Genomic DNA, 16,171 nt, shown 5'->3' with positions numbered 1-16,171 from the left:
TCGACGGTTGGTTGTGAAGAAAATAAGGCAACTATTTTTCTCTTATTTCTAAACACCTTTTCCTTTCTTCTCATAATGCTGAATTGTCACTCCGGTATATCGGAAACACTTCCCCAGGAATCATTAAACAATGGCACCACTTCAGTTTGTTTCCAATGAAGGCAGAGTGTAACATCACACCAGTTCAATGGCCTTGTATGATTGGGAATAGTCACCAAATACAACTGAAATGCTTGCCTCAGGTGGTGACTCAGTCTTGTCTGTCGTTAACGACCCTTCCATTGACACTTACAGATTCGCCTTTGTTAGGAAATACGGCCATGTATCGCCCCCAGATGTGTGCAGGTGATTGCAAGGATGACATATGGGGCCATTTCTCATGGACACAACATGTAAATGCTTGGAAGGTTTGTTGTACAAATGTTTATTCTTAATAATTAGCCTTAGGAGAAGAATAGCACCACATTCACAACATGGAAAGTACAGTGTTCCTTTGTCAGCCCCAATGTCTACTGAAAATCACATCTGTTTCTATCTTCTTATAGATAAAATGATAAAATAGATTTGATTATATAAATGAATTCACAACTATCTAAACCTACGAACAGATCCCCGAATGCCATTATAGATCACCAACACCCGCCATATAGCTGAGTGTGGCGTAAAAATAGAATTCACTCACTCACTCTTTGTTTCTCTGTAAAGTTTGACATTCAAAATATTGGTATGAGTAGACATTCATTTTAGGCTTTTAATAACTCTCTATTTCTGTTTGAACCATGTTTTTCCATAAGTAATAACTTTACATTAATCTATTTCTAAAAATCATGAACACTGTAACTGAGAATAACTCATCTCATTACGTATGAAGTAAACATTTCAAATCATGACATTGACGTTAGATTCGAAACAGTGACATATTTGCCCCTATGGTCTTTACATAAGCCTTAGCCAAATTGGCTTCAAATGCCTAACAAATATACTTACAAAAGTGCTATTAACTAATTACATGGATCACCAAACCATATTCCATCACTTCAGTGGAAGAAATGGTAATCTGGAATTGCTAATTATCAAGTTGTTTCACAGTTCTTTGTTCTGCTGTTCTTCTTTGTTCTTCGTTAAAGGTCACATGCAACCAAAAACTCAAACATAATTAAAACATAATTATCACTTATTCATGACATATACTATACATTGGTGCTTAGAAGTACGGCGAGTCACAAGAAAGTAAGATTCTTTATGGAGAACAAATTCATTTCTTGTACTTGATGCGTCGTTTCAGTATGGATTCATATACCGTTGTCAAACAGAATCATATACACTAGAAGAAGTTGTTATCCATAAAGAATGTATTTAGAGATGTTGGGTTTTGTAAATGCATGTTCTCTGAATTTGGGTTCGATCCAGTCAAAAATCATCTCATCAGAGATGGTGAACTACTGCGTGGTTGGAAACTGTCATTCGTCCAAGTACAAAGCAGGACTTGAAACTGACAAGAGTTTGCACCAGTGTCAGTCAGATCCAGTCATCCGAGAAAAATGGATATAGTGTGTTTGCAACCCACAGACATAGAAACATGTCATGTGTACAAGTGTCGTACATGCCTAAATACATAATGTGGGAGAGACAGGACTCGGGTGCACGAGTCATAAATCAATTTATTTCGTTTATGGCGTATAGTCTGATAGGTGTTAAGTTCAAATTACATGTCTTCAATGACACTGATATGTTACTGAAAGAACGTCTAAGTATATCTGTTTGCCTCCCATGTTCATGAAAGTTCACCATCAATCGTGCCAGCCTAATACTATCACATATACACATGAGTTCCCATGTCAACACTGTATCAAGTCTGTAATTAAGGAGATGTTCCTTATAAGCTAGAATGTATTGGATACATTTAAGTCTGAGTTAAAGAGATAATCTTTATAATGTAGAATACAGTGGAATACTTTGGATCCCTTTATGATAGTTTTGTATTCCTGTTGACAGATTCTGATTAGATCTGTGTTAACATCTATTTCAGTTAAGACCCCAAATCCAATAAGGAACCATCTGCGAAACTATAGTGAGTTTTCATGCTTTGTTCTGACAAAATGACAACATCGAGCTAGTATTATACATCGTTTCTTTTGTCACAGTCACTGTTAACGTTTCCTTAACTTCCATTGCATTCACATTTTCAGAAACCTCAGACAGAGCCAACTCATGGCGACTACGTTTAGTTCTTTGACCAATATCCTTTGTTACGAGGGTGTATTTTCTGCAAATTGTTTTATGTCTGAAGTGATAGTTATCATGGGTCACATTTCGTATCATAAATGTTCAGTGCTAATACTATTTTTAGCGGCACTTCGTTAGAATTATCTGCCTTTGTGTATGTGTTTTGATTAAGTTTGACTTCCAGGTGACTACGAGAAGGTTCGAAGTTAATGGTGATGGTCGTATCAAAAACGCTGGTTGTTGTGTTAACCACACACACGGACTACTCTTGGAATAACAGGAGTATATCATTCGGCCAACCTACTCTCTTTGTCAACGCTTGACTTACATAATCGCTGCATGACTGATCGTAGTGTTGTTCAAGCGTGAGTGCTGTTTCATCCTAATGAGAAGGAAGATGTCTGAGCACGAACTTTACTCTGATGTCATTGTGAGTTGTTTCGTAGATCAGTAGGTAAGGTCACAGCCCCATGTTGACTCCGGTGACATGTGTACCGATATGTGTTGATGTGAATCAAACACGTCATTTATACAGCACCTATTTCCACCTTGTAAAAATCTCCTCAAAAGCACTGCAAGGGGCACTAACGCGCAGGTTTTTCCGTGGACTGGTGTAAACTTTTGATATTGTTTCCCCCCGTGAGTGCCCGGATGATATCCCAGAATTCTTGACTGGTTCGTGACATCCGCGGCGCCACTCGTGAACGCACTTATTTCGCGAATAGTGCAGCGTCACCTATCGCGAGTAACTCTAAGCGGGGTAACTCACGGGTGTATAAACAAAGCCTGTCACTTGGCGAAGTGGATTTACTTTTACGCTGGCTATGGGTCGACCATGTATTACCGAATCAGCGAACAAACGAAGAATACAGGAGGAAGGAACCAGTCTCGAATCTGCTTAGGAGTTCACTTTGACCGATTCAACAGCTTGACGGAAAACACTGGATCAAGCAAGAGCGATGTCATCAAGCATCTGCTTGATATTCACGACCAATTCTGCGATTGCAGCAAGTAAGTTTTCCAACTATTAATCACACGTGAAAGAAATACATGATGTATTGATTTGCTGTATGCTATATCGAGTAACTGAATTACGATTTTTGATTTTATCATGTAGTAAGTTGTGACCAAAAGAGATTACTAGTTGTATTGTCCAGGTTTTATTTAGCCGAGAGCCGCGTCTTGACTGTATAAGACCGCATCGCGGCTCTCGGCTAGGTTTTATTATGCTTATTGTTGACTTTTTTATGACATTTATTCAGTGTTCAAGCGAAGGGGGATACTGATGATCGTGAAGCGACTTGGTCCATCTCAACATCGGGAACTCCGCCGCTTCCTGTGACGCCTGAACCTGATTTCAGTACTCCAGTTTGTGGTCACGTTGATACTCCAGGTACATCTCGATTTGGTATGTAAACATTGCTACAGTGTTTGTTACTATTGCTCCCTTTAACAAAAAGAAAGAAAACCCCAAACAAATGAAAAAAACCTCCCTCTTTTTACATTGAATATTTCCACCTTCCCTGGAGTAATAATGCAACACTGAAATAGGTTCATTGATTGTTTTTATGCTTGTTCTAGGTCATCAAATGTACATTTATAAAATGCTTCTTGTTCAGGGTGATAGAATAGTCAATAGACATGACAATGTGTCAATGTGTTGTGCAGTGTATACTGAAAATATATCCATCCCTACCCATGTAACTGTGTTGTCTTGTGTTTTTACTATCATTACAATTTTGACACTACACCAATAAAGGTGACACGGTATATGCAACATTCTTAATGAATATACACAGGTGTGTAAGATTTATGAGACTAGCTTCATTGTCAGTAATTGCTCATGAGATATATGTGACACAGGTGTGTCACATCCTGTTTATTGTCAGTCACTTGTGTGTCTGTTGTCTGCTAATCAGCTTGTTGTAACATTATCGGTTTTCACGCTAATCCAGGATAAACAAACAAATTAACAACTTTCAACGAAATAATTTTTCAGACATCGATTCATAAAACAAATAAAGACAGCATATATACAACATATAAAACAAATTCCAAATATATACAAACTATACACAAAACATTTTACAATATACAAAACTGTTTATTTTTTTTTACATTTCTTTGTAACCTGTGTAGATACCTGTAGGATCTGGGTACCTCCTATGTATTGCTAGGACAACACATGATGGCACCACTCGCCGGTTTCCCTGACCCAGTCGGCCAAATCTTTGGAGAGTAAATTGTCTGTATGCCTGGTGTCTGTATGCTGCATTGTTCCTTTCTTGGTCATGGACAAAGATGTCATTATAATGTGCCATGGCAATGTCTAGGACTGCTGGTGAGATGACCGTAAAACAATTTGGGCCGTCGACTGCACACTTGGAAGAGCCAGTCTGCCAGCAGCACTTATTTTCTTGTGCTGATGGCATGGGCCTGCAGTTCCCACACCTACACCAAAGACGCAGCAAATTCCTGGAATAGAATAGAGATGTTGAATTAGAGACAAGCGAAAAAAAAACAGGCATGAGTTCCAGTAACCATTTTAGCACGTCTTTTTAATGAACAATACTTCATATTCATGAGTTCCAGTGTCCATTTTAACACATCTTTTGGGTGAACAATACTTCATATTCAAGTCAGTGTACCTTGACTGCCAGGTGGTGTGCCGATGGGCCTTTTGGTGAGCTTGCTGTAGATCCCAGCTCTTGTCTTATCAGCTCTGTATTGTCAGCCTGTGAATATATGTAAGTTATAATTCCTTACCTATCCTAATAAATGCAATACGAAGAGGTGCTACTTCAATACTGTTCACAGTTTTGTACAGCTTGAAAACTATCAGTAAATACACATAAATAATACTAATTACCAAAGAACATAAACTGAGCATTCATATGAATAACATTACCTCCACTGGAGCCTGGTCCACCTCAAGCCTTCTTCGTACACGACTTCTGCTTTCATCTTCCTCTTCTGGGTGGGGTTGAGGAGAAGAGGGGTGTGATCGATGTCACCATCCACATCCTGATATCATATTGATGAAGGAGTAAGCATTAACTCCGAAACGTTGTGTTCTCTCATAAAGAAGTTGATATCCATAAAAATCTTCATTCTTATATTGACATTTGTTAGATAAAATAATGGCATGCTTCCTTCCATATGAAACTATCAAAGATCATTCAGAAACTCAAAAACACTATAAACAAAAGAGAGTTCTAATACGATATTGGCAGCGTTGTCATCGAATTTCAACTGACATGTTCATAATAATGACAATAAATTAATTATGTCCTATATAATGCTTTTCGACATGGAATAAACGAAGCCCTGCGTATGTGTATAAACACTTTGTACCTATTGGTGAGGGAATAATTATATATATATAAAACAACATATTACGTACATCTCGTGCCATGATGAAGGGGTCACCGTGGACAATCCTCGGCTTCGGAGGCTTGCAAGTCCGGCTTGTTGATGCATGGCACCATCAAGCATAAACTCGTGCATGGTTTCCCGGCGGTGCGACACGGACATAATCCTCTCTTCGACGCACGAGTACAAGTGTTTTTGCAGCTGCATGTGATGTCCTGTGAACTAGCCATGTTGACTGTTCTCCATGTTTGCAGTCTGAGTACATAAGGTTGTAACGAACCAATCAGCGTTCAGATACCAGAAAGGGCATTTCCCCGTCGCGACGGCTCGAGTGACAAGTCTGCCAAGGTGGTCAGCTGCCTAGTCCCGGTGTCTGACACGGTCGAGAGAGCAAGAACTGGCCACCCAGCAGCCGAACACGGCAATAAACACGATGGCTCGAAAGAAAAATTGCTCCGCATCAGTGCCCCTTTAAAGGAGTTCTGACAAAATATTTTCAGTTGTGTACCATTTGGAAGAAGTGAGTTTTCAAACCTGGACTTAAGGTAGCTGAGTATCTGAATTAGATTAATATACTGACCGGTAAAGAAAATGTAAGTTTCGTAAAGGTGAAATCTCATTGAAATAACTGTTCCTGTTTAAGTCTTCTATTTAAAAACTTGACAAAAAGTCAGAGTTGTCATTCTTTTGCTGTTTAATATACTTCAGTCAGATGTACACTAGTACAACACCGTATGCTAGTACAACACTGTATGCTAGTACAACACTGTACACTAGTACAACACTGTATGCTAGTACAACACTGTACACTAGTACAACACTGTACACTAGTAAAACACTGTATGCTAGTACAACACCGTATGCTAGTACAACACTGTATGCTAGTACAACACTGTACACTAGTACAACACTGTACGCTAGTACAACACTGTACACTAGTACAACACTGTATGCTAGTACAACACTGTATGCTAGTACAACACTGTACACTAGTACAACACTGTACACTAGTACAACACTGTACACTAGTACAACACTGTATGCTAGTACAGCACTGTATGCTAGTACAGCACTGTATGCTAGTACAACACTGTATGATAGTACAACACTGTACACTAGTACAACACTGTATGCTAGTACAACACTGTACACTAGTACAACACTGTACACTAGTACAACACTGTATGCTAGTACAAAACTGTACACTAGTACAAAACTGTACAGTGGTTATACCGATCTAAGCTGCTTGGATTTTCCATGACATAACGAAGACAGGAATCACAGATTAACATGTATGTGAAATGTTGGGTCAGTGTGACGCTACAAAATGCAGTAAGATTATTCCAGAATTCGTTTATTCGTTTGGTTCACGTGCTATTGAAAGGAGTGGTACTTTCTGACATCGCTGTGTCAGAAACAGGAGTTGCTGGTATGTTTTATTTGTTTTGTTTTCAGTTGGAAATAACCTTTGTTCATGTTATTTGTCATTCCTTCACTCATGATATGATACCTTATACATGCTAGCCAACCAGAAAGACGATTTTTGGTTAGTACGAATATACAATAACATGCAGTTGTGTTAACTTCACATTTCTGTTGCGAAATTTTATTAACATCTAAACATCTTCTTTTTTCCCTAGACAACTTTATGGGTGTGTTTGTTAATTTCACAGAAATTTCTATTTTGACATGTTTGTTTACAAATACCGCTATGCCGTGCAAAGAAATTCCAGATAGCTTTAAGGTTCTTCAGACACAGTTTATGCTGGATCGATACGGACAATTATCCGATGTAACTTGGATGTAAATAAATCCCTTACATGACTGTGTTTGCACCTCCCCTGCTGCATCAGCAGAAATGATTATTATCGATGCAAATACCACTCAAGAGAATACTGTCCACAGATCCATCGACCCGAGCAACAAAGGCAGTCCCTGAGACGCAACTATGCAGTATTTCTTTCTCTCGTAACACACCCCATGCATTTACCTTATAGATTCTACTTCATGCATTGACAAGATCGGACTGAGGATAAGTGCATTCTTATGTTTCATATATTGAGGTTAGACATATTTTTAAAGACAACGTTATGCCAGTGTACCAGTGGTTGAAGATATGAGCATCTACGTTCATGTCTGAAGACCCTGAATAAACCAAGGTACAAACCCTGTCACATTAAGTAATCTCAAGCGAGATTAAAAAAAATATTTACAAGTGGTCCCTCAAAGCATTTTATATTCCCATGACAGGCCCTTTATACTTCAGCCGGATGCGTTAAAGTTGGTTTACTCTGACAAGACCACGGTGTAGGTATACAGCCGCTGGCACATGTCGTACAGCTGATGACTCATCTCTCTGTTTATGTAATCAGTTTCCATCCACTGTCAATATGAATAGAAATCCATCACTTATGTAGCAATTGAAGCCTTCGGTGACAACATTATTTCCTTTTTGAATATGAATGTTTTCAATCTAAGATCTAAAGTGGTATAAATGGTTAATTCAATCTACAACTTGAATTTCAGTGTGTGGATAATTCCCAAGTTTTGCTTACAGAAGGCGCGAAGCGCTTTTCTAGATGTATTTGCGAAGGAAAACAAAGTCATTGAAAAGTTTTTTCATCAAACAAGTGTCGTAAAGTTTGAAAATTTTAGGGACCTCAGTCATCATTTATCTCAGAAACACAACAGGTGTGGGGTGTGACGGAAAATGTTTAGTGGTCTATTACACCCCGCTCATTTCCTTTGATATAGGTACATGTGGCTTAAATGTAATTATATGTTTGTCACTGAATTGCTCAAAAATTAAACTGCATTTTAACTTAACCACATATATATTGATGTTGATTTCACTACCAATTTATATCATTCGAAAATTGTCTGAAAATGTATATTAATTAGCCTTAGTACCCTCCCCAACTCTGTTCCCTCTCCTGTCGTGCAATTGCCATAGAAGAGGTGGCTGGATTTTGACATTTATTCTTCTCTTAAGATGAAATCATACATTTTGTCAAACCATTAGATGGCAGTTCAGAATTTAATCCTCGGTACGTATACAAAAAATCGGTAATCATCGCTAATCATAAGATTAATTTACGTGTCTCTTTTATTGGCAATTTATATTCTTTAGAATATATGCAAATAATTTAACTTCTACTGTACTTTCTGCTGTTTGTACCAACAGACAAGCCAACAGACAGACCTCTTTCCCCTTTCTTTGGCATAAAATGCGTATCTCATTTCAAACCATGAACTTGCTTTAGGAATAATTTCTAGAAAGAATCGTCGAATTTCTTTTACAAAAACATGATTAAAGCTGGCGAGGCGATTATTCACTTGACGCCTTCGACTTTTCTCCAATGATTACAGAGTGATATAGAATCGTTTATCAAAGCTTTCTTCCATGAACTTCTTTTACCGTTTTAACTGTTGTCTTTCAACATCCTCGCAATCTGCACAACGCCAAGCGCATCTTTTGGCATTGCTCCCACAGCGGCGCAAAGGAAGGGGAGATTAGTACCGAAGGATCTTTACAATCATTTCATCTGAATTGTCACTTTATTTCCTTTAATTGTTTCCTTTAATTCACCAAGACTCTTTTATCAGATTGATTGAATTGCCAACTTTCATTATACGATAATCGAAGAAACATGCCGTCACATACGCACTGTCTAACAGCTTGAACATGAGTGAAAGCAAGTGACAAGTGAAAGCGTCAGATGACGATGGATTTGTTCACAAAACAAATGCGTCCCAAAGCGGGTGTATTCAGAGTTAAGATTTATATAAATTAATATTCTATGTATAATATAAGACTGTATCTCACTGTAGTCGATCTCAAATTTTCAACAATTTCAGTTTCATGTGAAAACCTACTTTCTTTTTAACTGCTTTATTCCGTGTCAATTCTTAGAAACAAACTCCTTTTGTATGTTGCCCTATTTCACTCGGTCGGTACCCATGTTTATACCAAAGTTGAAAGTCCGCGTAATTCTTCAGACATTGCAACGTTTTTAGTAAATGTTTTTCACGACTTACCTCTAGATGTTTGTTTTGACGTGTTTTTGTTTTTGGATTCTGTTGTTTTGTTTTTTTTGTTTTGGGGGTTTTGTTTGTTTGGTTGGTTTTTGGGGGGTGTTTGCTTGTTTGGGGGGAGGGTGTGTTTTTTATTATGGTCGGGGGGTTTTGGTTTGTTTTTTTAAACGTCTTTGTGTTTGTTCATCTTCGGTTGCTGTTCATCTGCTTTGTAATGAATTGGTGGAACTGACATATCACGTGCACACCAAACTGATAGTCGTGTTATAGTTGTAATTCTGTCTCCATACACGACATTCATAATATGTTCTCTGCACATCTGAGGTATTTTGTGGAATTACATTATTTTCAGACGGCGTATCTAATCATAAACTATTAAATTTATGTGCAATACTTAATTGCCATGTTGTACACAAAACAAAATGTCACTGGCCTCAAAGCATATCCACAAATTTAGGATATCACTTTCAAATATTTCCGTCTGTTATGTTAATAAACTTAGTAATCCTTTGCTGAAGACAACTGTCTAAACGTATTTAGCGACTGATTTAAATTGAATCTAGTGCGATCTTGAACGGCATTCTAGGTGTTTATCATGAAGTCAGATAAATGTCACAGGAGATAAGGTCATGGGTGCTCATCGTATTGGTGAAACTCAACAAACAAGTACATTGCGTTGATAAAACGACAGTTATTTTCATTTAGGTGAATCTGTTGTGCTGTAGACAGCGATGTGTTAAATACCAGAGCACATTTAAATGATTTAGTCTGTTTTTACACATAGAATACGTTTATAGGAGTGTGTCATCTAGGCTAACGTTACGAGCATCAGTCATCCCGTTGTACTCCCTTTATATGCCATGGGAATTAGATACCAAAGGACTTTTTGTATGTATTACATTACATGACCATCCCTAGAATGACTTCAAGGTCAATGTGGTGAAACAACACACATCTTATTTTCATTCATATGACATCTGATACATCTGTAGAAAACATCCTGCAATATTTCAGTTTTGTGGCGTGTTTGATTTCATTGGTATGCGTGGGTGAATGGGAGGGTGCCACTGGTTGGGCGGGACACTCGAACACCTGGTGTCATCACTGATTTTCATTTGTCCATTCATATTGGTTTCTCAGCTGTTCCACGTGATCACTAAACTGGGTATTTTTTGGCACTGACGTTTTATATCATATTTACTGTTTACTTTCCCATAAATCAACTGATTGTGTTTACTTGGACATTACAACAATTTGTAGGTAAGCGTCAACTCAGACTGAACGCCTCTTGGGCAATCACCATGTATTCCGTTTTCCTTACCTGCATCAGACAGGAACCTTGTTTGGGATATACAAATGTTACGAGGGTGTGTTTTTTTTCTAATTTGCATAATCATGGATTAAGTGATAGTTATTATCAGTCACATTTCGCATCATATACATTTAATGGTAACACTATTCTAGCGGCACTCCTTTTCTGATTGAATGGTTGTAAACACGAGACCGGTCGAGAAACTCCTGAGTGAATAATGATGCAGTCACCCTTTGCTGGAATGTTCAAGAATCTGTGTCAGTATATATATAAAGGCCAACTGTGTTGATGATCACACATGGATTTACACTCGGAATTATAAGGGAGTCTGTCAAAACATCTGACCTACAATCTACATTAAAAATTGAGACTTCATGCCTAACTGTTCTCTGTGGAAACAAGCTCCATTTAGCATATCAGGTCTCACTATAAATGCCAAGACTCAGGTGAGCTAATATTTGATATTTGTTGCCCATTACCTTAGATTTGTGACTCAATGTACTAGAAATCTTTATTGTGTTTCATCGTAACTTGGTCATTGTTAGCGCAATATATTATTGAATATTTTAGACTTGTCTGTGTTATATTTTCCATTTTCAAAGGGGATTCCCAATATCTTTTGTCACGGCAATTTATTAACCGTAACACAAAACAGCATATTTTAAGTAAAGCGGACACGTAGCATGTCCGGACCTGATCAATAACCGCCCAGCTGAAAAAAAGAACTCATTACTCACCACTTCTTGACAGTTTTGGAAATATGGGATGTCATAACAGAACAGTTTGGTGTAATGTCACTGAACATTCCTAATGCTTTAAGCAATATTTAGACTGTTATACTATGTTCATCATGTTGTGTAGAGTTCCCTGTGCAGTCTATAACATTGCAGACTGCACGATGAGGTTATTCCCTCACGACATAAACACAACCCGTATGGCTACTACAGCAATAATCAGTGGAAGGTTTCTTTTCAGTAAATCGTGTCGTGTATAACTGGTACTAGGTCTATATTATTTAAATTATGTGATCAGTAACAAATGAAGTCTAATGCTGGAAATATACTGCTCAAAAAAGGAAACGCATGGCTGAAAATTATCAAAAAGCAGAGCAGGTAATGGCTGTGGCTGAGGGTCACGTTGTTCTTGGCAAGGAAATCCCTGGTTCGGTTGTATGCGGCCGGGCGTTATCATGCTGAAATATGACGTTCTGGCAGTTCATGAAAGGAAGCACATGAGGCCTGATGATTTCATCACGGTAACGTCGAACTGTCGAATTGCTCTTGACCTGAATGAGATCTGTCCTGCCACTGTATGTGATGGCAGCCCAAACCATGACACTCCACCACCAATTCTGCACACAATTTGCAGCGTAGCGTACGTTCTCTTCCGTCGGGGCGTCACAGCATGTAACATGACTCATCACTGAAGATAACAGTTCTCCACCTCTGCAATGCCCATGGGAGATGTTGGCGACACCACTGTCTGCGTTGTTGCCGATGTTGACGTGTAAGGTCTCACAAAGGTCTCCTGGAATGAATACCGGCCTCACGTAAGCGGTTACTCACAGTCTGATCAGAAATTGTTTTGAGTCCTGACACTACCGATGTTGTGGAGGATGATGTGGTGAACAAACCTGTCCTGAGTGGGCGTGGTCACACGGGATCGTCCTGATCTGCTGCGATCACGTGCTGACCCTTGCTGCTGGTGGCGATGCCAAAGTCTGTGGTACTGACTTGCCTTGCAATCGCAGACTGAGACTTCCCAGCCTGCAAATGACCAATCGCATTGTTGCTCTGAGCCTCAGTGTAGCTAGGCATGATACCAAATTTCAGATTGTCAACTGTCGCAAGAGCATTGAAACTTTTAGTGGTAATGATACGTGGAATGTGCGTGCGAAAGGAAACGAATAGATTTGTTCCCGTTCAGGATTTATTGCATTTATTAAAGAAAACAAATTTTGGTGCGTTTTGGCGAGTTGTCCTCCATGACAATGGGTTCAAACTCGGAAATGTTTGCTGACAGCGTTCATCATAGATATACTGATTACATAGACAACAATGATTCAAATTCGAAAAGTGACATGGAATAATACTACCTATACGTTTCTTTTCTTTGCGTAGTTCATGTACTTCATGAAGTCGAATGAATTCTTGTGTAATCCGTTGGACGAAATGTCCGTTTTCTTAAAACTGTTATTTGCAATGGAATGTCTGATTGTCACGGAGTAATATGTTACTTGTATGTTTCAATGTTTTTCTTCCGTAACAATATGAGAATGAAGGGTCATGAAACCTTGGATGTTTGGTTCTGTCGTTTCCTGTCAAAATAGGCAGTTTCACAAAATATTTTACCTTGAACAAACTGACATTGTTATCTATATTACAACTTGGATCTCTTGCACAACCCACGAGAATGAAAGAAAATACGCTATGTTAGAGTAAAACGCCACACAGTCCTTACAAAAATACATGATGTAGAATGAACACATTGCCACAGTCCGCCTTAAAAGGGTCACACGCACAGGCAAAACTATCAATCTATCTTTGTTCTGACTTCTGAAATCTATCCAACAAGCAGCTTCTAAATATGCAAGGAGAAATACCGTTCTTTGAACTGAGACTAGACCATTACGTGAAACGCTGCCTGTTGTCACGACTGACCCAATCAGTGCAAACTTCTAATCGGCGAATGGCAGGTTATGTAGTCAGACTTGGAATAAATATTTCAACGAGTCTATTTCGAACGTCAGTGTGTCACGATTAAGTAGAGGGTTGTTGCGTTCGTTTTTTTTCTTACTGTTTGTCGTGAGACACAAGCATCTCAACAGGATGTACAGTATTACATTCATGTAAAAGCATCTGACAGAAACTGCCACAATATTTCTATGGCGCATAGATAACGATGGTCGTTTACAAATAGACGCGACAAGACCGTTTCCACAGTCACAAGAACCTCTACCGTACAACTGTAACTATATCACGAGTAGATATTACATTCAGCACTGTACGATGTTGTTCAAATGGGGTCTGAACCAGACAATCCCGTGATTGTCATCATGCGATACGAGCATGTTTATGAATTACTAGGGAAGTCATGATACCGGGTGTTCGCGACGATTTGAGCGTATCCTCCCCCAGCAGTGGCAGCCGTCATAAACATACCCTAAGTCTAGTCATTTGTTCATCTGAACTCAGGAATAAAATAAGGAATTGCATCGGACATCATTTTTGTCACTGATACATTAATGTTGGAATTTTCCTCCATATGTCTCCCTTAAAAATTCTTGATAGCTTTCCACAAAACGTTGTAACCTTGATCAAACGGCTTCTTAGAAAGATTTGCATGATGCTCTTTTACAAGGAGCACGCTCGATTGTTTAGAGTGAGTGAGTAAATATTTAACGTCACATCGGCAATATTTCAGCCACATCGTCACGAGAACCTCTAACACCGAGACGTAATATATGTATTTTATAAAACCTGTCGACTACAAACAGTAAAACAACTATCACAGTAAGAATTACAACTAGCGTGGAAAGTTAAAACTAACAACGCTATTTGGACAATACGATATAAAAACAGGCTATAGATAAACTACCCATAATGAAATATTTATTTTTTTCACAAGTCATTTAACAAATCTAATTTTTTTTAAAACACAGTGATTAAATGAGAACTGGCATTATTACAAAGTGAGTGAGTGAGTTAATATTTAACGTCACATCGGCAATATTTCAGCAATATCGTGACGAGAACAGATTTGAAATCGAAATGGGAAATGTGCATATTATATAAAAAAACTGTCGTCAAAGGACAGTAAAACAACTAGAATATCACAGTTACGGATAAAACTAGTGTGGAACGGTAAAAGACAATACCTTTGCTACATGCATGGACCCTGTCTGGATTTACACCATCGCTTCAGACACTGGTGATGGTAGGAAGATATAGCCAGAATTTGAAAGAACAAATATACTACAACCAAAATGCATGGTTCAGCAAAATTGACTTTGAAAGTTGTTGGGACTTCCGTAACCTCTTGGGAGGACAATATTTTTACGCTACTTCAACCCCCCCTCGAGGGCACAGCCACTAACGATCGCAGTTGCTAATTTACAATACCATGCATAAAAGATATATTATCTATGTACAAAACATATTCAGAATTTATGTAGCAATTTAATTTCCTTTAAAAATTCAATTATTAAATGATGATTGGCATTATAAAAAAGATCCTTTACAGTTTTCACATTGAAATAGTTATCCCTTGTGATGGAGAATTCAGCACAGTCTTAACCGTGACTCTCTCATCACAAGGTATACAAAACGGAGGATCATCACTTTTTAACAAGTATTCGTGAGAATATCTCGTATGGAAATGCGACATCGTCGCATTACAACCTCTTCAAATCTGGACTGACAACCCAAGTGGGTATAACCGATGTAGGGCTTTATTCCATGTGATTATTCATACCTACCTGGGTGTCCCACTTCTTTTGCATTAGATCACGGATATATGATCTTATGACGGCCCTATAATCAGAATGAGGATGAGAAGCGGTGTCACAGATTTGTTGAGTGCCGCCTTGGCAGCAAGATAGGCCATTGTGTTACCAGAGACTACAACATGGCTGGGTAACCAACAAAAGACAATATCACATTGGCCAGTAGCAAGATCATTATACAATTCAAAAATGTCAGCTGAAAGTGGATGTTGAGAAGATACATTTTTAATAGCCTGGAGGCATGAAAGAGAGTCTGAATAAATGATACATTGTTTATATTTAGGGTGTTTTAAATATAATTTAGGTCTGTTAATATGGCATGTGCTTCTGCTGTAAAACTGGAACTGCTGTCTGGTAATCTAGAAGATATTGTTCTGGATCCAATCACGGTGGCACAAGCAACTGCGCCACCATCCTTGGACCCATCTGTAAGTAAGGTTTATATATTATATCGTAATTCATTAGTGTCTGATTATTTATATTTACTCATTGTAAGGTCAACATGTGGTCTAACATGTGGTCTAACTAGTTGCCAAGGAGGAGAATAAAACTAGGAGAAGGAGCTATATTATGTAGCCCAATGCCCAGCAGAAAGAAAAGGTTTTACTCTCAGTGCAAGAGGCGGAACAAGAGAAGACTTCTTATTGTACAAATCCCCATACGGGGGATTGAAGACACAGTTATGTGGAGGACTGGACTTATTTGAATACAGTTTAGTGACC

General features: G+C 38.5%; 1 protein-coding gene across 1 annotated transcript; it reads right to left on the bottom strand.

The window, feature by feature from the left end:
* Positions 1-4,340: 4,340 nt before the first annotated feature.
* On the bottom strand, positions 4,341-12,762 carry LOC137268743 (P2X purinoceptor 7-like). The gene is made up of 4 exons (XM_067803327.1): positions 12,639-12,762; positions 12,324-12,472; positions 5,135-5,250; positions 4,341-4,701 (listed from the first exon to the last, which is right to left on the bottom strand). Exons 1-4 carry the CDS (start codon positions 12,760-12,762, stop codon positions 4,341-4,343), a joined length of 750 nt encoding a protein of 249 aa, XP_067659428.1.
* Positions 12,763-16,171: the final 3,409 nt, after the last annotated feature.

Source organism: Haliotis asinina, chromosome 16, assembly GCF_037392515.1.
Source record: "Haliotis asinina isolate JCU_RB_2024 chromosome 16, JCU_Hal_asi_v2, whole genome shotgun sequence".
In the NCBI taxonomy this organism is placed as follows: domain Eukaryota; kingdom Metazoa; phylum Mollusca; class Gastropoda; order Lepetellida; family Haliotidae; genus Haliotis; species Haliotis asinina.
The sequence above is the reverse complement of the archived record's forward strand: the minus strand, read 5'-3'. Positions and strand labels throughout refer to the sequence as shown.

Coding starts and splice junctions, on each gene's coding strand:
- LOC137268743 (XM_067803327.1), bottom strand. CDS start 12,762: ATGCCTAGCTACACTGAGGCTCAGAGCAACAATGCGATTGGTCATTTG. Junction 12,473..12,638: donor CATCGCCACCAGCAGCAAGG/GTCAGCACGTGA, acceptor TATTCATTCCAG/GAGACCTTTGTGAGACCTTA. Junction 5,251..12,323: donor ACGCCCCGACGGAAGAGAAC/GTACGCTACGCT, acceptor ATATGATATCAG/GATGTGGATGGTGACATCGA.